This window comes from Saccopteryx leptura, chromosome 7 (assembly GCF_036850995.1).
Source record: "Saccopteryx leptura isolate mSacLep1 chromosome 7, mSacLep1_pri_phased_curated, whole genome shotgun sequence".
NCBI classification, from domain to species: Eukaryota; Metazoa; Chordata; class Mammalia; order Chiroptera; family Emballonuridae; genus Saccopteryx; species Saccopteryx leptura.
In genome coordinates, this window is record NC_089509.1 from 111,286,664 (window position 1) to 111,312,862 (window position 26,199).

Sequence of the window (26,199 nt, forward strand, 5' to 3'; positions counted from 1 at the left end):
GGCCGCCCCTTGACATGACTGCGACAGCTGCTGGCTACCTGCTGGGAAACTTCTTCTGGGAAATAAGCACAGAAAGAGGAACGTGTGGCATATTCTATTCTAAGGAAACTTTTTTGTACCTATCTTTGACATAAGTAATAGCTAAAATGATACAAAGTCCTCCCCCTTACCCTATCTTAGAAGTGAGGAAACCGTCACCAGCCTGTGGACCTGTCCACTCAGTGGAAAATGCTAGAAAGGCTTCGCACATGGCGGTTCCATGTCCTGGGCACTGAGTGCCTTCTCTAAGGTCCATCTGTGCTTTAAAGGGAGCAGACAAGGTAGAGGAAGGAAGTGGAACTGGAAGTGAAATCTAAATCGTTCAATGCTTAAGAGAGGTTTTGAAGACAGCTTCTTTGTTTGGTGATCTTTGTTTGGTGAGAGTATTCACTCACTATGTAATCTTAAAATTTAAATATTGTTCATCATAATTTAAAACACAATGCATCTGATCATATTAGTAATTACAATAAAAATGTCTCATATAGTTTATACTTAGAAATGACTATTTAAAAAAATGTACATTCTCTAATTATTGACCAAATAATACTACATTTACTGAGTACTCTCTGGGCCAATTCAGATAATAAACATAACCTAAATTAAACCTCTGGATTTATGAGGTAGAATTTAAAGGCTAATATATCTAATGTGCTTAAAAAACAGTGCTTGGCACCTAGCAAGGGCTCAATCAACTTTGGCTAACATAGAAATGATTGGTCCCTGTGCCCAGGCTCTGAGGGGCCAATCATTTGTCTAGTTGGTAGATAACCAGGATCTGAACCAGACTCTCCGATCCCAAAGCCCCATCAGGAACTGCTCCATTGCACGATAGTAAAATTATGTAATTTCTCATTTTGGGGTTCTATCACATTCTAGTCTATGCATTTACCCACTTCTCCTTCAGGGCTCTGATCTGTATGGAGGTTAGTCTTGATCTTACTTGTCTGTGTGATCTAGTTGCCCAATAACAACCAGCCTCAGTTTATCCTCTATAAACAAGTAAGTCATCTGAAGGTCCCTTCTCTACTGACCATCCAGTAATTCACCCCTCCCTCCTCCGATCACTCCCCTCCCCTTCCTTTTCCCAAGTACAGTAAGAGCCAAATAAGTAAAAAAGAATAAAAATGCAGGCTTCCATAAACCAGTCAGCATCATATGTAAAGCCACTGTAACCCGTGAAAAGCTTTTGACTTAATGGTTTAGAAAAACCATCAGGAAAAGAAGAATGCTGGAAGGAAGAGTATGTGCTTGAGAATTTAATGGTTCTGAGGCAGCATGAATATAACCCCCCCACTGAGAGTGTGTGTCACTTTCCGAAGGGGGAAAGAATAACACTCACCAGGCTCGCAAGGACTCATTTATTTATTGGCTATTTTTAGTTGCAAGTTCACTTATTTCAGATGAAGAGCTAATAATAAACGTGCCCTGCATTCTCAAGTTTGAAATGAAAATGTCACGTTTTCTCTTAAAAATTTCATGATTGTTTTAACTGGTAAAGGAAAAAAAAATCTTTCTAATCTATTTTACACTTTCCTTTTTTATAGTGAGAACCAGGTTGCGGGAATTTAGTACTGATACAGAGCAGTGGTCGGCAAACTCATTAGTCAACAGAGCCAAATATCAACAGTACAACGATTAAAATTTCTTTTGAGAGCCAAAATTTTTAAACTTAAACTACATAGGTAGGTACATTGTTATTAACTTAATTAGGGGGGAGTACCCTTTGTGGAAGAGTCACATTCAAGGGGCCAAAGAGCCGCATGTGGCTTGCAAGCTGCAGTTTGCTGACCAAGGATATAGTGGAAGGTGGGTGAAATGGACTTTTAGTAACCTGGATACCACCCTAAACATTGCTGAGCGTTGCCTTAAAGTTTTTTAAAAAGTATCTTAGATTGGCGAAAACAGTAACTTATGGTTAGTCACAGAGGTATGGAGGCAGAACTGAAATTCTATCCAATATTACCATTTCCTGAGTGACCTTGGGCAAGTCATTTAACTTTGGTGGGACTTAGTTTCTGTATCTATTACAGGAGGACAATTAAAACCACTCCACAAAGTTGTTCCAAGGCTAAAATAACAACAAATTTGTAAAGAGCTAACCTCCTAACAGAGTAGGCAATTGATGGATGATAACTATTGTTATGAGACCGCAGTACAACTTAGACGATGTTTGCCATCTTAACATTTCCTCAACTTTGGCACAACAGTGGACAAATTCTCCTTTTTTATTTGTGACCTCCATTCTTGTGTTTCTCCTCCTGCTTCTCTGATCTCTTAAGTCAATATTCAGTCAACAAAGGTTTGTTGAGTTCTTTGATGTCTTACACTGAGGATATTAGGATGAATAAAAATGACAGCTGTCTTTTGGAAATTAGTCTCTAGTAGGGAGAACAAGCCCTCACAGAACTGTGATACAGACCACAGGTGCTCTGATCAATGGCAACCCAGGTCAGATAGCGCCCAGGTTGCAGTGGTCAGTTCCACCTGCAGGAGGGGTAACAGCGATTTTGTACTTGACCAGAGTTTTGAAAGATGCATCTCAGTTGTCCGGATAATTGGGAGGGTGGAGGGGACATGTCCATCTTTTCAACTAGCTTTTCTTCTCTGATGCCATAGAGCCTCAGCCTGTTACTCTTTCCACTCCCGCAGACATGTCCCTGGGAGAGCTCCCCGCCTCTCAGGACATTCATTACCACCTGGAGGGAGAACTCACTGGTCTACAGCTTCAGCTTTAACCTGTCTCTAGAGGTTGGCTTTTCATACTTCTCACTGTTAGTTGTGAGTCTTGGATCTATGACTATCTCCTTGGACTCTTTGTGTCTAAACCCAAATCCTCCCTTCCCTAATTTCAGTCCTTAAAATAAAACCGGCTTCCTGGTTCTCCTATTTGCAGATAACGGCAGGACAATCCTCCTAGTCAGTCTTGTGCCATCTGGAATACTGCTTTGTCTATTTCTAGTTTTATATTCTGTTCTTCAAAGTTTAAGTTTTTCTTTAATTCATTTAACATTTAAGTGCATACTACGGGCTAGTCTGCAGGTAACACAACAGACTAATGCAGAACTTAAAAAATCTGCAAGGAAGCCAAACAGTAAATAAAGGAGCGTTGAGATAGATATTTAATTACAAATTGAGGTGGGTCCTATGGAGAAATTCAACATGGTGTAAGGACAGTGAGTAAAGGGGGCGCAGATGATACTTGGGGAGGGGGGTTAGGGAAGGCTGGACACATACAGGGACCAAACAATTCACACCACAACCATCTCTCTTCTTTCTCTAGCTCTCCTACTCTGGAGCCCCTACATCCCTCAGGTTCACTGGAATCAGAATGAGGGCTAAGTATCTAAGCTTTGAAGACATAAGGTTTCAAGTTCCACTTTTTTCCATCAATTAACTGTGCAGCCTGAGCCCAGTCACTTAATCTCTTAGAGACTCAGTTTAGCCACTGGCAAATTGAAGATGGTGTTATCTCTCACAATGAGAGATTTAGAGTAGACATTGGAAATAATAAATGGACAGAGGATCTGAGTATTTGAGATGTTAACATATTGTCGAATTCTTTTTTTTTTTTGTATTTTTCTGAAGCTAGAAACGGGGAGAGACAGTCAGACAGACTCCCGCATGCGCCCGACCGGGATCCACCCGGCATGCCCACCAGGGGGCGGTGCTCTGCCCACCAGGGGGCGATGCTCTGCCCCTCCAGGGCGTCGCTCTGTTGCGACCAAAGCCATTCTAGCGCCTGGGGCAGAGGCCAAGGAGCCATCCCCAGCGCCCAGGCCATCTTTGCTCCAATGAAGCCTTGGCTGCGGGAGGGGAAGAGAGAGACAGAGAGGAAGGAGAGGGGGAGGGGTGGAGAAGCAGATGGGCGCTTCTCCTGTGTGCCCTGGCCGGGAATCGAACCCAGGACTTCTGCATGCCAGGCCGACGCTCTACCACTGAGCAAACTGGCCAGGGCCTGTCGAATTCTTATGAATACAGTTACTGACATTATGTAACTCTCTCCCAAGCCCTTTCCCTCATTTGGTTAATTGACCCAATAAACATGAATGTTTTACCTTCTCGTCCTATGAGACAAGTGGCTTGACCCAGGGAAATAGGAAGAAGGGCAATATTTGCTGTTGGCAAGCCCACAATTTTATGGGATTATTGCAGAACTGAGGCCTAGCATTAAGAGACAGATCCCAATTCCGCTCCCTCCCGTTAATCACTTCATGAATATTTATTAAGCTCCAACATTTAGGATACTGTGCTATACCCAATTTAGGTGTTTTCCAGGCTTTACCTCCAACCATTTTCCTGTACATACCCTCTGCTATAATCTACTAATTCACTAAAGAGCTAGGCTCTCTTCTTGGAAATTAATGTTCCCATGCATGTCATTTAAAGATTTTGACTGTTGACCTGGGCCACGTTGCATCCTAATGGGGCAAGGAATGAACCAGCAGCTTTACTGACAGTTTCATGGAGCCACCTGCCTTTCTGGTGTCACACAACTATGTGTATCTTGAAAACAGCAGTGCATCTCAGTGCAGTCGCAGGAACGGTCTAAGAGCACCGAGGACAATTTGGAAGCTTCCAACCACACTTGTTTATTTCTGCCGTATCGCACAGATGCCAGCTGGCTGAAGAATGCTTTGGAAGCTGGTCAGAGCTTTCTCCACACAAAAGCGACAACTGAGTTGGAGTCTCAAGCACAAAAATGCAAGAGTTACAGAGAAAAAAAAACAGAGATACTCAGGAGATGCAAATACAGTATAATTTATGAATGGTCAGCAGTGGTTTAAACTGAATCAAGTTAGACATATAAGTAGAGAACAGTTGATTAATTGCCATTTGATTGCTCTTTAGAATCCATATAATGCTGTAATGTTGATACGAGGAGAATGTGCTTTTTAATAAAGCTAGATGTAAGGAAAATGATGCATGTAGGAAAATATGTGATGTGCATCAAAGCCTGCCATTGCTTTGGGATGATTTTGTGTAGGTGTGCCAAGTGTAGGAAGTGCAGAATTTGCCACTGGATGAAGGGAAAGCAGATTTAATGGCCATGGGTCACTTGGATGTTAGTGCATGCCTCTTGCCTTTGGCAATGATAAGAAAGTGGCAATTCTCATTTCTCATAGTCTTTTCTCTTCTTTGGAAGAAGCTACTGGAAATAACCCCTTTTAGGCTGTCTACAAATGGACACATAATTTGCTAAGGGATGTACCTGCTTCTTGGATACTCTGCATCTTGAAGAATCTGAGTCCTCGTAGAGGTCTATGGGTATCATTCTCAAAACCCAGAGATAAGCCCAGTAAACGCAGGCTCACAGATGAGGGGCCCATTCTCAGGGGTTCGTGAGCCAGAGGGTCCCTTTGGAGGACTGTTCATGTGTGCCTGGCATGTCCTTCCTTCCCACTCTGACACTGGCAGGACTGCAAACTGGGCACTCTAATCAGAAGGGCAAGCCTGCTGGGATGCAGGAAAGAAGCGTGCTATGAGGACTGGTGGACACAGTGTCCACCCCAGGCTACGAAGCTGAGAGGGCTTCTTAGACTGCAGGCTGAAAGGAAAGAGAGAATGCCTCAGGTGACTGTTAGGGACGTCTTTCTTTAAATACCCAAACAGAAAGGGGAGTATTGAATGCCAAATTAGGTATTTAAAAAAATGTTAGGCCTTTCTCATTTCTGGCTAGAGATAGTTAGTACATACCATAAAGGTCTGGGGTAATGGCAAGAATTTGGAAAAAAAAAGATGGCTTGCCCAGGTCCAATGGTACAATATCACTCTCAATTCCACAGAATGTTCTGAGATATTTTGGGCTCTCAGAGCCCTCTTTTTTGATTAAAAAGAGAAGAAAGAAAAGAAAAGATACTGCAAGATGCTTCCAGGAGGTCTTTACAGCACAAAAGGACGCTGGAAGAACCGAGTGGTAGAGAACAGAGCCAGACCTGCCTACTGGAATCCTAAACACCATGTAGCCATTGCTGGCAGCGAAGGGAGGTGGAGCGGCGTCCTGAATGGAAGTCCTTGGATATACTGACTTTCGGAATAAGAAACCAAGTCGTGTCACACTGAAGAGTAAGCCATAACTGATCGTTTTAAACAAAGGTGCCCACCCTAGGACTAGCGGATTGGCATTTTCCAAAGGGTGAACTCGCATCTGCAGCCCCACCTCTGTGGTTCAGCGTGGACCAGGCCGCTGTCACGGCAGGGGAGGACACTCAGCATTGGAACCCGTTTTTGCTGAAGGCAGAGGAGGTGAGTCCCCTCCAGAGCCCTCGTGACCCGCTGCAACCACGGCTCCTAGGTGTCAGCGTGTCTCAGGGCCTACAGGAGGGCCCATAAGCAGTCAAGGAAATTGTCCCCCAGCCCCACTGAGGGAATTTTGTGGCTGACTCTTGAGATGCAACTGGGCTGAATCTGAACCCCTGGGCTTCTTTCTGTCACCTCTCTCCCGGGCTCTCTTCCTAATGACCTCCTGGCACCGCCGCCCACGGAGATCTTGGCCTGAAGAATCGGAATGCCTTCTTCTGTTTAAATGGCACTGCCGCGGAGTCCCACGGGTCTCCACTCCCCCCTGCCTCTCCCCCGAGTTGGTTTCTCTCTCCTCCCGTGGACGGTACACAGGTTTCACCTCCCTCTCCCGGCTCCCTCATCCACACCGGGTGCACCTCTCCTGGGGTTCCAGATTCCAGTCTTCCCCGAATCACCATTAGACCTACTGGATTCGCTTTCTTCAAATACCTCTTCTACTAAGCCAATTCTCTTTCTTTTCTCAAAAATCTCCCTGCTTCTTCAATGCCGCTGATTACTCCTGCAGAATGGCCACACGCAGGCCACCCGGCCATCTGACAGATGTGGACAGGGTGTTCTCTGGCAGGAGAAGCTGGGCTCTGGGACCACTGCCAGTCTGCTTGGTCCGAAGAGGGTGCTTACAGAGCTGTGGGTGTTTTATGCTCCAAGGGGAAAAGCCTAGAGTCTTCCTTCCACCAAAAGGTAAATATTGTGCTGATTTTATTATCAATTTTATTTGTTCAGTTTTGTTTTTTTAAAGTTCTTCCTTCCTTTAAGGAAACAGCTTCTACAAATACAGAATATTACAGGGATTTTTCATCACATGCTTCCTGAAATTTGAGGCTCTTGGCCAAGAGCAATACAATTCTGACTGATAAAAATGACTTCAGAGACAGGGGTCAGACGGTCTAAGAGTCTCCAGATTTGTATGCCCGTGTCCGCAGACATCTATCAAAACGCCTTAGTTAATTACATGTCATCAAAAAGAGATGGGCTGAGATGAAAGTGTACTTTACAGAATAAGAGGAAAAATTGAGGGACATCCACTCTGTCATTCTTTAGATATACCTATGCCACTGTCGATAGCAAATTGAAGTCAGTTTAAAGGAGGCCAGTCATGGCCAAAGAAAATGCTCTTGAAACTTCAAAGAGCTGACAGATGTCATATTAATGGCAAACTCGGCCTCTGGGGTCCTGAAGTGTTTCCAGTCTGCTGCCTTTGATAAGTCCAAGTTTAAGGTGGATTTCTCTAACATAACAATAAAAAGAAGATATTTGGGGTGTTGATTTTTCTCCAACAATTCTTCCCTTGCATAAAACCTATTCAGGGACTATATCCCAAATAGCAAATCTTCAGGCTTTGAAGTAAAGAATGGACTGAAAATACCCAGCTATTGTAGAGATAGGACATTGACTAAAATGCTTTCAAAGCTGAGGAAAATCTAACAGATACCCAGTAATGAGAGGATATTGTGTATTGTGCTTAAATTAGTTTTTAAATTCTATTTAAGTGAAGCTTGCCCTGTATAAAGATCATTTATTTGGAATCAACAAAAACTTTTGAGCATCAAATGACAACAGCTTATACACTGACCTTCAACATGCGGATCAGAGAAGTTATGTGAGGTTATGTCATTGGCCTTAGGTCACACAGTAAGAAGGGAAACCTAGAATCTAAGTCAAGTCTTTACATTCTGAGTTCAGGTTTGTTACATGACATTCAGCTGCCACACTAAAGAAAAAATTTTGATTCATTTTAAAGAGAATCGAGGACCTTTCTCACTTAGTGTTTAACATATATAAAAGGAGAACATTTGTTAAGCACCTATAGCTTATTTAATGGAAAATTCTATTATTCAGTTTAACAATATTGGCTATGTCGTCCTATGGGAAGGACTGGTTCTATAAGAAGAGGGGGACATCGGGCAACATCTGTAAGACACAATTCAAGGAGGCTCTAGTGTCCACTCCCCACCAGCACTTCTTTCTGTCCCATTTTTCTCCTGTCATGTTTTGAAATCCAATCATTTTTTTTTTAATTTTAAATTCATTTTAGAGAGAGAGAGAGAGACAGAGAGAGAGAAGGGGAGAGGAGCTGGAAGCATCAACTCCCATATGTGCCTTGACCAGGCAAGCCCAGGGTTTCAAACCGGCGACCTCAGCACTTCCAGGTCGACGCTTTATCCACTGCGCCACCACAGGTCAGGCGAAATCCCATCATTTTAAAGGCATTGTTTCGGAGAGTCATACTGCACACAATAAAATCCCCTGGGTCTGGTGGGTGCTCATTGCCTTAGGGTGATAAACAGGTCAGCTTACATTCCAGCTTGGATGGGCTGACTTTGTCTGCTCAGAGCTTCGTGACGGGCAGGATTCAGAAGTCATGTCCAGGTTCAACAGGCTCAATTATCAATGCCAGTTAAAAGAAGGGGGCAAGAGCACTAGTTCATCGGCAGTAGTAGTAGAAAAACGGATTTTACGTGTCATAACTATACTACACCATGCAATCACTAACACCTCAGTGTGAATTTATTGGATAACTTTCCTAATATTAGAAAAAGGAGAGATGGGAGAGCAAGGATAATTCTGAAACTAGAGCTTGGACAACCACAGAAAGTTCTCTGCATACCAGAGCACTTTGGGAGCAAACTACAGACAACACATCGAGGCAATGTATAACTGATACAGGGTGGTGGTCCTCTTGGTTCTAGGGAAAGCCAGACCTTCCCTGGCAAAAATATATACTAAGGAATTTCTCTTTCAAATAAGTCCACCAATGTCTCTTTCCCGATGCTAAAGCTTTTTCACAGCCACGGATTCCAATGACTTAGTGACCTTCCTTCCTCCTTTCCTCCCTTCCTTTGTTTTTTGTATTTTTCTGAAGTGAGCAGCAGGGAGGCAGAGTGACAGACTCCTGCATGCGCCCAACTGGGATTCACCTGGCATGCCCACTAAGGGGTGATGCTCTGCTCATCTGGGCTGTTGCTCCATTGCAACCAGAGCCATTCCAGCACCTGAGGCAGAAGCCACGGAGCCATCCTCAGTGCCCGGGCCAACTTTGCTCCAATGGAGCCTTGGATGTGGGAGGGGAAGAGAGAGAGAAAAAGGAGAGGGGGAAGGGTGGAGAAGCAGATGGGCACCTCTCCTGTGTGCCCTGACCGGGAATTGAACCTGGGATATCCACACACCGGGCCGATGCTCATTCACTGAGCCAGCCAGCCAGGGCTGACCATATTTCTTTAACAGCAAAGAGAAACTGAAGCAATTGATCTGCATAAGATTCCCGAAAGCCTTCGAGATTCACTATGAAGCATACAAAAGAAAGGAAGTCAACTGGCAATTTGTTAGAAGCTGATTATCCAACTAATGTATTATCTTTTGGACCCTTGTTTTATTTCTTCCACTGGTTAATTTACTAAAATATCAGTTCTGATAAGAAGATTTAATGGGGAGGAAGATGAAGCTATTATATGAAATGGGTTTGGGGAATTATCAATGGATTTCAATTATCCATGTTACTCTCCCTGAAGGTGATTGACTGCGAAGGCAGTGATTTAGCAGGTCAGCCTGGCTATTTCTAAGATATAGCTGCCCTTGCTCTTTTTGCCTCTTTTGTCCAGAGCGTCCATTATATGTGCATTTATGAACACACCGATCCTCACTTTCCCAGTCCCATTATCTGTGATAAACAAGGTTTTTAAAAGAATTGATCCATGATCATTTAAATCATCCTGCAGTAATAAAACAGAGCATTAAATTAGTCGATAATCAATCTCTTTTTATTGCGGGTCTAGGCTCTAGATACAAAGAAGAAACCATTGTTGACCACTGTATTGAAAGGAAGGAAACCAGGAGAGCCCCCGTGGTGTATGGTGAATGCCACGTGTGGCTACTAAGCTGTCTCTAAATGCAGCTATTCTGTGAGCCGAAGAGAATGTTTGAAATGAAAGAAATGGACTAGGAAATAAAAAAATATACTACCAAAACACAAAGGTGTTGACCTCTCCTGCATTACTTTGTAGTAGCTCTTCCTAAATTTGGGTGGAAATTCTTTTTACTCATTCAAATCTTAGTCATACTCCAAAGTCCAAGTTAAGATCCACTTCCCTGCTGAAGGTTGTTGTCTATTGTAGGTCCAGGGTCTGCCTCTATTCTTAGCTTTCAGTGCCTATAATACTAGCTTTCATAATATTTTTTATAATTTAACACTAGCTATCTTGACTTTATTAATCTATAGTTATCTTAACGTAATTATCTTCTGACTTTTGAATTATTGTTTGACTTTTCACGTGAGAAACCAGTTTCATTTCCCAGACAACACCATAAATTCTTCAAGAGCTGCTGCCATTTATAATCTATCCTTATAGTCCTGTCCAAAATTTTACTAAATTTTGATGGTATTTAGGTTGAACCATATGAAATTGCCAAATATTGTACCAGTCTGATCTGTAATAAAGGCAATTTCATATAGTTCAATGTACTAATAGTTATTCTGGAAATAACTGTGGAAAGAGTGAGGTTATATTGTAATTTCTTATTTGTAAACATATTGTAAGTACACAATATATGTGTGTATACTGATAAACGTCATTTGTTCAAGATCACACAACTAGTAGGAATAAAACCGGGTGTCCAGTTCAGGCAGTCTGGCTCTAACCTTTCTTTTAAATCCCTCTGTGACTCTAACCAGAAGGAATAGGCTTATCTAAAATTTAGAATATACTAAATATTGTTTAGCCTTGTGAAATACATAGCAACTGGTGAGGACTTCATAATTCAGAGTTACAGAGTTGAACAGAATATCCTGTGGGCTTGGAGGCCTGCAGCTTTCGCTATTTTATGAGCAATCCAAAATCATTTTGACTTACAGCAGCGGTTCTCAACCTGTGGGTCGCGACCCCGCTGGGGGTTGACTTACAGTGTCTCAGTGCTCAGCATTAAAAACTGAAATTTGTAGCATTGACTCTTCTACAAGAATTTTATAAGAGGGGGAAGAATAATAGATTATATAACACTTGAAAATAAGGGTCTTTAATTAATTAGATCTGTTTTTATATTGGGTTATAAATGCATGAATTCAAATATATACTTGTGTAAAATTATGTTTAATGTGACTTTTCTATAATCAATATATGTTCTCTAATGCAGATGTTCGTTCATTTCATTGGTACTTGAAAACTACCGAAAAATATCACACAAGGGAAGAATAAATAAGGCTGCTTAATTGTGTGTCGGGATCAATAAGTAGGTATAAACATACATATATAATGTTCATCATGTATACGTGCATTTATACACAGACAATATGTTTAGTAACAACATTTGTCTCAACATCATTAAATATTTTTTATAAGGTAACTTTTGTATATAGTAACCCAGTGTAGTTTCCTCTAACTTTGGATGAGAAGAAACACATTCTCCTCTGGAATTCAGCACCAAATAATGACCAAAGCCTCGGGTGGACAACCGGGTGTTTTGCTTTAAGTCTCTAGGCCTTAAGTTGAATTGGCTGGAAAAAGGAAGTTGTTAAATTAGATGATTTTATGTTGTCCAAATAACAACTTCTGGCAAATGTCTCATAGTAAGATTTACCAGTATAAAAAAAATTTTTAATTACATTTATTGGGGTACCTGGCTAATAAAATTATACAATAATACATCATCGATATTTTGTATTGTGTGTTCACCACCCAAAGTCACGTTCTTCTTCCTCCCACGTACCTTTTCCCTTTGGTAATCACCATACCACAGTCGGTGTCTCTGGGTTTGTGGTTTCTGTTTGTTTGAGGTTTTTGTTTCTTTTTGCTTAATCCCCTCACCTGTGTCACCCAGCCCTCTCTTCCCTTCTGACAGCTGCCAGTCTGTTCTCTGCATTTATGACTCTATTTTGTTAGTTTAGTCTGTTCATTAGATCCCACATATATGTGAAACCGTGTGGTACCTGTCTTCCTCTGACTGGCTTATCTCCCTCAGCATAATGCCCAGCACGTCCGTTCGCGATCTCAGAAGTCCATAGTCCAGGACAAGCAACTTTGTTTCGCCTAATAAATAAGCCACACACACCCTTCTCTTTAAGAAAACAGCAAAAGTAGAATAGTCCTGAGTTTTTCTTAGATATAGGCTTCAGAGTGTAAGATTATAAAAGGTAAGCCATTCAAAACCTGTCAAGACTTTTCTGAATGGAGACCCGAGAAGCTGTCCCCCCCCAGCTCGGTGTGGGACAGGGGACAGAGAGGAGGTTCCGAATTGAGGTGCTGGGCCCTGCAGACTCACAATGTTCAAGTCACACCTTTCTGAACTGCTTGAGTTCTCTGATCATTTCCAGGAATTACGTTAAAGGCCCTGAGGAGTTATCGCAAACAAAGGGCGGGCCATTCTGTGGTTTCTGTTGGTTGTATTTCAGAAAAAGGGCTTGAAAAGTCAGACTAAACGGGTAGGGAAGTCCAGTGGGGGGGGCGGGGGGCGGGGACGAAGGTGGCGGCAGGAGCGCTTACCTTCCTGCAGGCCGTGATGGAGCTCCCGGGGCCGCTCCCCGCGCCGCTGGTGCCGCCCTGCTGGGCTGCCGCAACCTCACACATCAGTGGTGACTCCGAATGGCTGTGTGTGCCCAAAACACAGAAGAGAACACATTCCAGTGAGCCACCTCCGTAGTCAGAAAGGAAGAAGCATTATGCCCTTGATCAGAAATCATCGTTTCAGACTGGCTGGCCGCTGCAAATCCTCCCGCTGCCGTTTCCGTGCTGGCTGCACTTCTGTGGCTGGGGGGCCGCGATGAGCTATTCTACTGTGAATATAAAACTGCAGCCCAGGGCTCTGTTAACATCTTTTCTTTCTTTTTAAAAATTTTTATTTAAATTTTTTTTTATGACTTTAAATTTTATTTCCCAGTTATAGCTGACATTCAATATTCTTTTGTATTCGTTTCAGGTGTACAGGGGAGGAGTCGGACAATCATAGGGCTCACAAAGTGTTGGCCCCGATATGTCCTGTACCCACCTGGCACCACATGCCGCAGACCAGTGCGGCTCCTAATTCTGGGTCTTGAGGAAGAACGGTGCAGAATTAAGAAAATAGACTCATTGAGAAAAAAGGATGGGAACGGGGGTCCTCTTCAATGCTGATGGCAATATCCGAGTGCCCCATAGTCCCAATTTGCTTTATTATATAGCCATATGCAAATCAAGGAAGTCCTTGATACAAAGTTACACATCTGAGGCAAAAACAGGAACTCTCCTAAGGCATAAACAGGAATCCCCCCACCATGAATAAGCGAAAGCAACCAACATCTGAACAAACAAAGGGTGAGAGGAAGGGCATGTAAATTGAATCCAGCAACTTAAGCAAGCAAGTGAAGTGGGTGCAAATACTTCATAGCCAATATGGAGGGGGGGGGGGACTTAGCCTTTTGCTAAGCCTCGAATCGATAAAGGCTTTTTGCCACTTGCAGTCCACAACAACCATACAAAGTTAGTACACTATTACTGACTATGTTCCCTGTGCTGTACTTTACCTCCCCGTGTCTGTGTCATCACTCCCAATCTGTACTTCTTAACCCCTTCACCTTTGTCACCCAGTCCTCAAAGTCCCTTCCCCCTGGCAGGGAAGGGACTGGCCTCTGTATTTGTGAGGCTGTTTCTGTCTTCTTAATATCCTTTCTTAAGCAAGAACTTTTAAAAGCCAAATGACCGTCTTTCTGTCTTTATTGATTTTATTTTTTTTAAATGAGGGGAAATGTAATTTTAATCAGAAGGCATGATGGCACCACAAAAACAAAAAACATAAACTTTCAAAAACACAGATCATCTCTTTTCTTTTGAAATGGAAATATATTTGATGCGTAACATTGTGTGAATTTAAGGTGGACATCACGGTAACGGTGCCCACCAGTAAGAGGCGATGATCACTGTGGAATCGGGACACCTCTTTCTATCTCTGGGCTGGGAGCTGGGGCAGTCCCTTTCCCTGTCTCCGAATTCTAGACTCTCTACCCCTTTTCCCACCTCTGTCCACTCTGGGTGGGCCTGTCTCTACACAGGGTTGTATCAGTATTCTAAAAGATTCAAAATTATTTCCACATCCTCAAGACCTGGTAAGAACTGAAATTATTACCAAACTTGCTTTCCATGATTTGACTGGAGATTTTAAATTGAGCTCAATTAAAATACAAAAAAGTCATCTGAACCTTAAGGACATCAAAAGAGTTCTCTTTTGAAAATAAAATTTGGAATTTAAATAAAGTACTGATATCTTGTCTACATATTTTATTTTTGTTGATGTTTACCACAAAGAACATGAATAATCCATTAAAATAACTTTTTGAAATATGATCTAATAATTCCTTATATGATTTTCAACCCAACATATAGAATTTTTCTTTTAAAAGAAGCACCAAATAGATTGATTAAATAAACATTATATTTCTTATATACAACCTTCACATTTTAGTATCTAAATTAGTCAAACAGTGCTTGAATGTAGTCTGTTAGCATTTCTATTAATCACTGCGGATGACTTATTTCTATGACAGCAGATGGTGCTACATCATAGATCATCAACTCGGGTAAAAAACGGCACAAAATAATTCAAGAAAAATCTGTTTTGTTTTAAAGTTTTATATATTATTTTCTGAGTAACTGCCACACAGAGAACTAAAATGAGCTTAATTTAAATGGAAAGATATCTATCATCCATGTTACCTTTGCTTAACTGAGAAAAGGTAACAGAAGGAGGAAGGAAGGAAAGAAAGAAGGAAGAAAGGAAGGGAGGGGGGGAGGGAGGGAGGGAGGGGAGGAGGGAGGGAGGGAGAGAGGGGGGAAGGAAGGAAGGAAGGAAGGAAGGAAGGAAGGAAGGAAGGAAAAAAGGAAGGAAGGAAGGAAGGAAGGAGGAAGGAAGGAAGGAGGGAGGGAGGGAAGGAGGAAGGGAGGGAAGGAGGGAAAGGAAGGAAGGAAGGAAAAAAGGAAGGAAGGAAGGAGGGAGGGAAGGAGGAAGGGAGGGAAGGAGGGAAAGAAGGAAGGAAGGAAAAAAGGAAGGAAGGAAGGAAGGAAAGAGGAAGGAAGGAAGGAGGGAGGGAAGGAGGAAGGGAGGGAAGGAGGGAAAGAAGGAAGGAAGGAAGGAAGGAAGGAAGGAAGGAAGGAAGGAAGGAAGGAAGGAAGGAAGGAGAGAAGGAAGGAAGAAAGGAAGGAAGGAAGGAAGGAAGGAAGGAAGGAAGGAAGGAAGGAAGGAAGGAAGGAAGGAAGGAAGGAGCGGAGGGAGGGAGGGAGAGAAAGAAGGAAGGAAGGAAGGACTGCCTAGCTTTTCTGGCTCTGTCTCTTCACTTATAAATGAAATGTTTAGGGTAAAGTCTGTGATGCTTTAGTTCTAAACGTCACTTGCAAAATCTCATAAAAGCCTGAGTTTTCAGCCCTATTTTCACAGGTTTCCCACAGTGTGTGCCTATAACTTTTAAAACGGCCATTTAAGCCCTGGCCGGTTGGCTCAGCGGTAGAGCGTCGGCCTGGCGTGCGGGAGTCCCAGGTTCGATTCCCAGCCAGGGCACACAGGAGAAGCGCCCATCTGCTTCTCTACCCCTTCCTCCTCTCCTTCCTCTCTGTCTCTCTCTTCCCCTCCCGCAGCCAAGGCTCCATTGGAGCAAAGATGGCCCAGGTGCTGGGGATGGCTCTGTGGCCTCTGCCTCAGGCGCTAAAATGGCTCTGGATGCAACAGTGCGACACCCCAGAGGGGCAGAGCATCACTCCCTGGTGGGTGTGCCGGGTGGATCCCGGTCGGGCACATGCGGGAGTCTGTCTGACTGCCTCTCCGTTTCCAGCTTCCAAAAAATGAAAAAACAACCAAATAACAAAACTGCTATTTAAGTGTAACTGTAATTTTTTTTCCTTAAGTTGGAAACAAGGAGGCAGTCAGACAGACTCCTGCATGCGCCCAACCAGGATCCACCCGGCACACCCACCAGGGGGCGATGCTCTGCCCATCTGGGGTGTCGCTCTGCCATAATCAGAGCCATTCTAGCACCTGAGGCAGAGGCCAGAGCCATCCTCAGCGCCTGGGCAAACTTTGCTCCAATGGAGCCTTGGCTGTGGGAGGGGAAGAGAGAGACAGAGAGGAAGGAGAGGGGGAGGGGTGGAGAAGCAGATGGGCACTTCTCCTGTGTGCCCTGGCGGGGAATTGAACCCGGGACTCCCGCACACCAGGCCGACACTCTACCACTGAGCCAACCGGCCAGGGTCATAACTGTAATTTGAATATAACTGCAGTTTAACTATTGAATGTTTTTTGGCCATAGGAGAGTTCAGTTTTTACCCAAATACCAAAGAGGGTATCATTGTGAGGTTCCAAATCATTTACACGTTAAAGACAGGACCGTAGACCAAGCTAACTTTGGTCTGTAATAACTTTGCCCATGAATTAAGGAAATCATATATTATTCCTTATAGGAATCAGTCAAGTCCCTGTGTGCAGGAGTTCAGGGAGACCATCTGAAGGGTCCATACAACACGTGTCCTATTGCTATTATGTCCTTAGGCTGCTCTGATGATCTAATGAAGAACGTCCATCCACACCATCCCAAGACTTATGTCTATTGTTAGAAAATCTCCCATGTGTCCTCACAGGGATAGCAATCCTGGGAGTGGGAAGTAGGCAGGACAATAAGTAAGGTTGAGACAGACCCAATATAAAACAGAATAGAAACAGAGCTTCAACAATCTCTGATCACTTTAGAAGGGAATCACAGTTAACTAAAGCAGAGTTGAGTAGGTCCAAAATCAGGGTGTAATGGGAACACAGAGAAAAGGAAAAGATCACCCCTAGAAATTTCTTGTTTTCACACAAAGCATATTATATAAGACTTCAAGAAGGCAAGGTGCTACAGTGTTTATTATACACAAAAATGTTTAAGAGTTGCTGAGCTAGTCAAGTGCTAGGTAGGAAGGGCAAGTCTACCCAATATATCCTGGTATGAAAGTTCTTCTGCATATAAGATGGTAACGATCCTGTTTGGAAATGAAGGTAAGAAAGGGAATTTGAATGTCTTGCTTGTGTTCAGGGCTTTCTCCATTTGTTCTAATGCAAAGTCTGTACAGCATTTATAAAATAATTTTTAAATATATATATATATATTTGTTTATTGTGAGTATTAAATGGGGCAGTAGAGGTACACAGTGGGACTAAAATCAGTGTGTTATTTGATAACAGGTATGACTCAACTCCACTGTACCAATATTCAAACAAAAGCATCTTCTGGTCTCTAGAAACACATTAGAAATCAATTCAATGATGTCTAATATCCAAAACTGTATGTAGAGAGGTTTATCTTTTAGACCAGGTAACATGGGTGCGAATTTCCAGTAGGTGACTCGTCAACAGAGCCCAATCTGTTCGCATGCCTTTGGGACAGAGAGGGAATGTTTAGCCTATTTGCCAAGATGCTGTCCTTGGTCTCCAGAGAAGCAGCCTCTTGGCTGCTACAGGATGAGGGAGAGATGGCAGCAACAAGCAATGCATGCATTCAAATGAGTTCCAACCGACATTACAAGAACGGCTGTCAGAACACCATCCAGTCTCAGAACTTGCTCGTTCTGAGTAAGGCTGCAAGTTCTTCCCTGGGATACTTTCGGTTTGACAAGTGTTGACCGTAGTTACCAAGCACATCCTTTCAGATCAGTTTCATGCTAAAACCGCTAAATTGACTTCAACCAAGAAGATCAAGGTGGCAGAAATAAAGATACAAAAGCAGAATTTGAAGTAGCGACTTTAGAAATGTTGTAAGAAGAGAAGTCTCCCGTACAGGAAGCCTCATTGCTGAGTAAGCCTTGAGTTGCCACTGTGCCGCCATCATTAATGATCCATGCAGAGTGGATAAGTAGGTCACCATCCGTAGTGACAGTGGCTTAGGGACTCTTCAGCTATTTCCCTAGAGAGAAGCACCCAGTGCCTGGAAATTTTGTTCTCTATAGGTCGTTGCTCAAAGTGTGGTCTGTGAAGCAGGAGTAGGGATACGGGCTGGGAGCCTGTCTGCCAGCCAGGAACTCACGTCCCTGTCGAGCAGCACCGATCAGAACCTGCGTTCGGACAGTCAGCTCAGGTAACACATACTCGCATTAAAGCCTGGAAGGCAATGGCCTGACACTAAATACACACTCTCCTTTGCCCTTGGCCATCTGCACACGATGTTCTTCTTTTAGGAACACCCTTTGAAACCCCCCTCCTTCCTCCTGGATAATTCCTACTCTATGCACTCAGGTCACCTCTTGTACCTTCCTCCTTTCCACCCTCTGTCAAGGAGGCCAGTTCTCTCGAATCTCCCCCCAATGCCCCATGTGCGTGCATGCGCGCGCACACACACACACACACACACACACTCACACCCTCACCTCTCCTCCACCTCCGTATTTCCACCTTCACACCAACCCAAGAAGTGAAGCAGACGCCTTCGTTGTATGTTCCAACTGCCTGAACCATGTCCAGCGGTCACACTTGTCATAATGGCGTCTCATTTTGTAATATTTGTCTGTCTCTTCCGGCTCTAAGTACTGAAAGGGAGGGGACACTCTGGGACTTAGAACCATGCTAGGTAGTGATTTAGTGCTTATTTAGTATTCATTAGTGTTGTTCTTTTTATCTTTCTGAGCATCCTGGATGACCTCAAAAAGTTATGCACAAAAGGGTGTTGGAATTCAACGCTAAACTTTCTGCAGTAGCGACAGATGGTGGTATGCGCCACGTCTGGGAAGATAAATTAAAGAATTCCCCTAGATGGTTCTAATGAAGAGGGGACCTGCTGCTAGTGTTTGTTACTAATATGTCAAGTAAACAAAGTGTCAAGTTTAACAATTTTAACAGATTCTTAAAGATAAGATTTGCTTTTATCTTATCTTCTTCCCCCACTTAAAGAATTCTTTTAGTAAAATGTCATAATTACCATTGGTTCCATTGTCTCAGTTTTAGTAAATATACTTATTTTTGAGTTTTCTTCTGAATCATTTAAACTCAACACTGGAAAGAAGAGAGAGAGGGAGAAAGAGAGAGAGAAAGAAAGAAAGAGAGAGGGGGGAAAGGAAGGAAGGAAGGAAGGAAGGAAGGAAGGAAGGAAGGAAGGAAGGAAGGAAGGAAGGAAGGAAAAGGAAAGGGAAGGGAAGGGAAGGGAAGGGAAGGGAAGGGAAGGGAAGGGAAAGGAAGGGAAAGGAAGGGAAAGGAAGGGAAAGGAAGGGAAAGGAAGGGAAAGGAAGGGAAAAGAAAACCCAAAACAAAACACACCTATCAAAGGAGATCTTGAGCAAGGAATGGAATCAAGTTGTTCTGGTTAAAATTAATTTAATGATATACTTCAACCCAGAATTTAGAGGATTTTAAAACACAGCTCTTCATGGTTCAAAATAGAAGTTTGCTAAAGTGAATGTCCTTATTTTATCTTCAACCAAAAGATTAACTTGTTACATGAAGCTCAGCGGTTCAGGTTAGCCTTTCAAACACTGACTTGGTTTTTTGTTTGTTTGTTTGTTTGTTTTGAAATTTTCTTTTAGAAAGAGACACATTGATTAGTTGTTTATGCATCCATTGGTTGATTCTTCTTTGTGTCCCAACCAGAGATGGAGCCCACAACCTTGGCATATCAAGACCATGCTCTCACTAACTGAGCTACCCGGCCAGCCCTATTTGATTTTTTTAAAAAATCACATGATGTGTTAGTTTCTTTTACATTTGTGTTCTTACCAATCTATTGCAAAGACTCCCTCCTTGATCAGACTTCAGTTAGGCTACTCTGAGCCTTCTTTTTAAACCAGATCTTGACCTGCTAAGGCACTTTAGCAATAATCCGCCCTCCCTCAATATCTGATCAAGTTCCTCATCCCTCACCCTTGATATCTAAATCCTGGGTCAGCCTTTGCAAGAATCCTGTTAGACCATTTTGGCAAGAATCGCCCTATCCTTGATATCTCCTCTCAGAAATTTTCTATCCACTACCCCAGGGGTCCCCAAACTTTTTACACAGGGGGCCAGTTCACTGCCCCTCAGACCATTGGAGGGCCGGACTATAAAAAAAACTATGAACAAATCCCTATGCACACTGCACATATCTTATTTTAAAGTAAAAAAACAAAACGGGAACAAATACAATATTTAAAATAAAGAACAAGTAAATTTAAATCAACAAACTGAACAGTATTTCAATGGGAACTATGGGCCTCTCACTGACCACCAATGAAAGAGGTGCCCCTTCCAGAAGTGCGGCGGGGGCGGATAAATGGCCTCAGGGGGCCGCATGCGGCCCGCGGGCCGTAGTTTGGGGACCTCTGCACTACCCCTTCACTCTGCCCCTTGGCTATAAATCCCCATTGCTTCCTGTTGTATTTGGAGTAGAGCTCAGTTCTACCCTGACATCTCTCTCCCCTATTGCAGTAGCTCAAATAAAATTTGCCTTGCATTTTTGACAAGTGCCTAGTACAAAAGTCTTCTTTCCCACTGTATATACTCTTCTGCTCCTTCTCTAGTTTTATCTCCTGTGTAAGAAGTAAAAAGTTTACTCTATGTTTTTTTACTTCTATACTCCTATTTTTGTTTTCTAAGTTTGAAAATCAGATCATAAAAAAAAATAAATAAATAAAAAATAAAATAAAATAAAAAAGAAAATCAAATCGTGATTTTCTCATCATATCATCCATTCAAATTAAATATGTCACCAGCTCCTCAGCGGCTGAAAGACCTAAAAAGTCCTAATTAATTCTGTAGGATTTTAGTAAACTTTTCATAAGAAACAATTATCCAAACCTTAAAAACATTTAGAAACCAGTGTGAAATGCATCGGTTCAATAATTAAAGCTGGCTGAGTATTGTCTAGTGGCAATATTCAGGCTTTTTTTTTTTTATCTCCAGGACCAATAAAATAACAACATCGACAATAACATTATAAAGTGGCCAACTTTTCATTTTTTCCAAAAAAAAAAGGATATTAAAAAAAAAACCCTTGCTACTTCTGTTCTCACCATAATTCTTCAAAGAAAGAACATCATGACTATTGTAACAAAAACTATGATATATTATCTAAAAATGAAGGTTTTTTTTTTTAAGGAAAAGATTGTTGACAAACTTCACTCTCAATCACTTTTGTCCTCAGAACAGTGAAAATACTATTAAAAACCCAAGTTTGTGCACTTTTTGTGAGGAATTATTAAATGGCAATAAAGAGAGCTTAAAAAGTTCATTATTAATCTTAAACTAGCTCATTGTTAGCAGAAAGAATGGCCTGAAATTAACTTTAATTACTCTATCTCGATCTTGATTGTTAAAAAATGACATAATTAATAGCACTATTACTTCATTTGGGACGTAATTAGTAAACGCCAACGGCAGGTAATTTCCCTGTTTTCGGTATTAGATATACTGAAATCTTTCATCCTGAAAAATTATATCGAATACTCTTTGGTGGAGATTTCATCCAGGTAACTACTAAATCTATTAAATATGTTCAGTGAAAACATGAGCCTATTCATAACAGTGTTATTGGTGATTATTGATATAATATATATGAAATAAATATGTAATATGTAAAAATGTATTATATGTATAAAATAAAATTTATAGAACAATCTTCTGTGTGTCAGATGCTGTGCTTTGAAAATTTATATATCTCTGAGTAAAGTGATGACGGCAAGTAATAAGCTCATGAATTTCACCACTACTATAGGGTGGGGTAGGTGCAGAAGAAGTCTTTCAATGTAAGAGAAGAATGTGCACATCACTGTTGTATGAATATGTATTTATATACGAACACCATTAGATGCCTACTGTTGAATTATTTATCCCTAAGGTACTTTACTTATTTTTTAAAACATTTTGGGTGCACATTTGCTTGGATGGTCAGAACTCATTCTGTCGCTGCATCTTGCTGCATTTAGACTTTAGTCCAGAAGATGTCACAGTAACTACCCTGGCATCCAACTCTGTCTGCTCTTTCATTAAAACACTTAGGCAAGTGCTTCACTCTGGTATACAATCCTTTTTTAATATTACTTCTAGCAAAAATGAGCGTCATGTAATGTTTAACAGGTGTCTAGAGCTCTATAAAGTATTTTACGTAGTCATTTAATTAAATCCTTTGTATAGATGAGAAATCAAGGATTAGCGGTTGACACAAAAACCCAGGTTATATCACTGGTAGATAACAGATCAGAGACTTGACCCACTTCTCTTAACACTACCCCATGTTATTTTCCACTGTAACCTCTAACAGTCCTTCTAATCCTTTGCTGAGTTTCTTTTCTTTTCCTTCTAAAACATCTATAAACCAGACTGCACTGAGGAGTAATTGGTGGACTTAGGCCCCTTTAAGTTCAGCATCTTCGTGAGTCTGTTGTACTTATTTTCAGCACAAGTGCTTGTCTGGAAAATATTTGATTATGCAACCTCCAAATAACAAGCATCCCTGACATTTTAAAAATTTACTTTGCGTTTTGAAATAAAGCACTTTGATACATAATTTTATTAGGGTTGAGAGAGGTCTGTTCTACTTTCATAGCAGAACTTTTCATAAGTCATTCAAAAAGCTACTTATACAACAAGCAAAGAATTGGACTTATTTTTTTCCTTTTGGAGACAGTATCTGTAGAAATCACAATGTAGTAAATACATCTTTACCTCTCAGCCTTAATATCTATCAATCTCCACTTTAAGGTACACTTGTATTTCATATTGAAAAATAGGGGTTTTACAACCAAGCTGGATTGAATTTAAATTATTAGATTTTATTTCCAAATGTGTTTTTGAGTTCTAGAGGTAGAATAGAACTTCTAATTCACTACTGAATTTCACAAGATAGCATAATGCCTGGCAATTATTCAGTGCCTAATACCGTGATGGCGAACCTATCACACACGTGCGTAGCTATTTCCGATGACATGCAGCCGCATACCAGAGAAGTATGGGGCCGCATGCCGAGAAGGATGTTTCATCCTCAGCTCCTGCACGGCCAGGTGCACGAGCCGAGGATAAAACATTGGCTGTAGTGTAGACACTCTGTGCTGGAGGTCTGTAGGCCAAAACAACAGAACTCCGGCACGGAGCGCCTAGTTCTGGGACTTCCGGTTAGGCCGTTAGGGGATCTTTGACCTCACTTCCGGCTGGCAGAGTAGGGAGCAGTGGAATGCCTCCGGGACACATCTCTGGGGGCCCTGTGATCGCCATTACCAGCAACCACATAACCACAGCAACTATCATCCAATCTACTGTTCTGGGATGTCGTGGATTTCTAATTGACTATCATTACTGAGATAAGTGGGGGGAGGCTGGGAGAGGCTAGGGCCTGTGCTATGGGTGCCGTTTCTCACCATTAGAAATAGCAGCAGCCATCTTAATTTACATAAGATGCAACCTGCAGGATTTCAAGACAGCATCTGGGCTCAGGTGTTTGTCGACTTGAGGTCAAAGCTTTAGAATCTGGAAAGGTGCCGCTTGGAGAATCAAGAGGAGTGCCACTACAAACAGGAAATTTGGAGTGCCTGGAACAGATTACCAGACACTTTTAGCACCCTGAAAAATACAGCAATGGCTTTACTCACAATTGTTCCCTCTACGTACTTTTGTGAGACCTTATTCTCAGCTTTAATATCAAAACCAACAAAAGAAACAGATTGACAGATGAAGTTAGTAGTGCTTGCTTGGGCTTGAAGTGTACAAAATACCAACCTTCAATTGAAGATTTAGCCAATGAAGTTCAGCAACAAAAAAGTCACTAATAGGCAGGTTAGTTAAAGAATTCCCCCTCCCCCCCCACTTATCTTAGTTCACGGCATCCCACACAACTTAAATAATATCAAGACCAACAAAAGAAACCGACTGACAGATGAACAAAGAAGTCACTCAGCAGTAAGTTAAATAATTAGTTTTTGGTTTATAAATACAGTTATATATTACAATTATACATTTTTGTTATTTAAACTATAAATATCATGAAATTATGGTTTTTTTTCTCGAAGTGACACACCACCTGAGTTATGCTCGTTTTTTTGGCAAATTTTGACACACCAAGCTCAAAAGATTGCCCATCACTGGCCTAATAAATAGGGTGGGGTCAATAAATGGCACCTCTTAAAAAACTCTTAGTGTTTATTTTCAATTGTCAGATGAAAGTAAAGATGACCTTTTCATTCTAACTCCATGCTTTTGTCTGTGATAGTCTATGTAGCATCCACCGGGTACAAGAACAAACGTCGGAGACTTTCAGGAGTATAGATGTAACTTTATTGGCCAGTTTTACCTGCGCAGGGGCAAATTCCCGAGGTGTCCAGAGACACTGTGCTCACAAGGAGCTGCAGATGGGAATCGCACCTAGCGCTCACAGCTAAATCTTTTTATAAGCTAAGCAAGCAAGCCTTACAGAAGCAGATGTGGCGGTAACCTATTTGCTAAGGGGGCTGCACATAGCATAGCAACAGGGGCTGGGGTCTAGCTCATTGGCGAATTCCAAACCTAAACTTCTGATAAGGGTCTTTTAACCAATAGAATGCAAATGTTTGTCTCTTTTTCTTTTTTTTTTTCTTCTCTCTCAGCCTCCCAGAGTCCCTATCTGTCTCTGCTTCTTGAACGACCTTGGGCATGTTATTCCTAACAGAACAGGAGCAGGACCTGCCTGTAACCCTTAAGTTCCCTGTTCCATTAGTGCCCTGCTTATTTTCTGATCTTCTCTTGGTCCTTACAGTCTACAATCGTAAGGTACAAATGTTAGTGAAACTACCAGATAGCTAGAAATAGTCCATATATTTACAATACACCATTAGTGGAACTGCCGCGATGTTTTATCAAGACAAAACTCATGTAAATTATAGTTGCAATATTCAAAACCTGCAGAATGAACAATATCCACCCATTAAACAAAGATGGAATATGAAAAGCCTAATGATTAATATAAATATGTAAAAATTAAAAAATGTCTTAGGGTCATATGATGTTGTGGAAATATTACCATGTGTTGGAAGACAGAAAAGTTAAATTTGGGTCCCAACGGCCACTTTTACCAGCTTGCCCTTGGGAAAGCTGCTAAATCTCCTTGAGCCACAGTCTCTTTGTCTGTCAAATGGGACCAATACTATCTACATCACAAGATTCGTCATTGTCGAAGGGAGAGAATCTCAGTCAAGAGTAATAACAGATACAGCTCACTGAGCACCCACTCTGCCCTAGACATTGTGAGAAGACCTTCACATTTATCACTTCATATCCTCATAGTATATAGTACTGTAGGTGCTCTTAACCTATTATATTCACAAAAACACTGAGACTCGGAGGTTAGGCATTTACTAAGGTACACTGTTGATTGGCAGCTTACAATGGGGCCCAAACCTGGCCGCAGCCTGTGTTCTTTCCCGGATATGATGTGTCTTTATATCACACCACTGGCTTTTGTTAGAACCAGCTTCCTTAGAACTGCTTTTCTTTAGGGTGCCTCATCTTATGGGGACACGGGGCTCAGAGAAGAGCAATGCAGACGAAGGGGCAGGGTTAGCAGGAGGAGCTGTCTCTGGCTGCTCCACCAGGTGAGGTGGCTACTCCTGTCGCCAGAAGAGGGAACTTGAGTCATTTCGAAGCATCACCCAAGCACCACCAGGCCCAGGCCTCCATGGAAGGAGTGGAAAAACACCTCCCTTTGTGACTTCAGGGCTGCAGTTAGCTAGGCCTCACTAAGAGCTTCTGTCTAGTCTTGATACTAAATCCCCTATTAATGGCTTAGAGCCATTAAGAGCTGGAAGAGGGTGGCAGGATCCCGCAGGGATGAGGCACAGAGAGAGTAAACGCTGACAGTAAAAATGGGTAAGGTGCACAGCAGTTCGCATTTTGGCCAGAATAATACCATCAACCAGGAAGCCTGCAAAGTCAGGACCAAAATCTGAG

At 42.1% G+C, this 26,199-nt stretch overlaps 1 protein-coding gene and 1 long non-coding RNA gene across 4 annotated transcripts in view; both read right to left on the reverse strand.

The window, feature by feature from the left end:
* The window catches only part of LOC136378559 (uncharacterized), a 510,347-nt gene that overhangs the window by 256,831 nt on the left and 227,317 nt on the right, over window positions 1-26,199 (reverse strand). The gene's annotated exons all lie outside the window — the stretch shown is intronic.
* SPHKAP (SPHK1 interactor, AKAP domain containing) overlaps window positions 1-26,199 on the reverse strand; it is a 121,741-nt gene that overhangs the window by 75,220 nt on the left and 20,322 nt on the right. For all 3 annotated transcript variants that reach the window (XM_066345645.1, XM_066345646.1, XM_066345644.1), the window contains exon 3: window positions 12,816-12,918. In XM_066345645.1, the coding sequence (XP_066201742.1) occupies window positions 12,816-12,918 (103 nt within the window). The remainder of the gene's footprint in view (window positions 1-12,815; window positions 12,919-26,199) is intronic.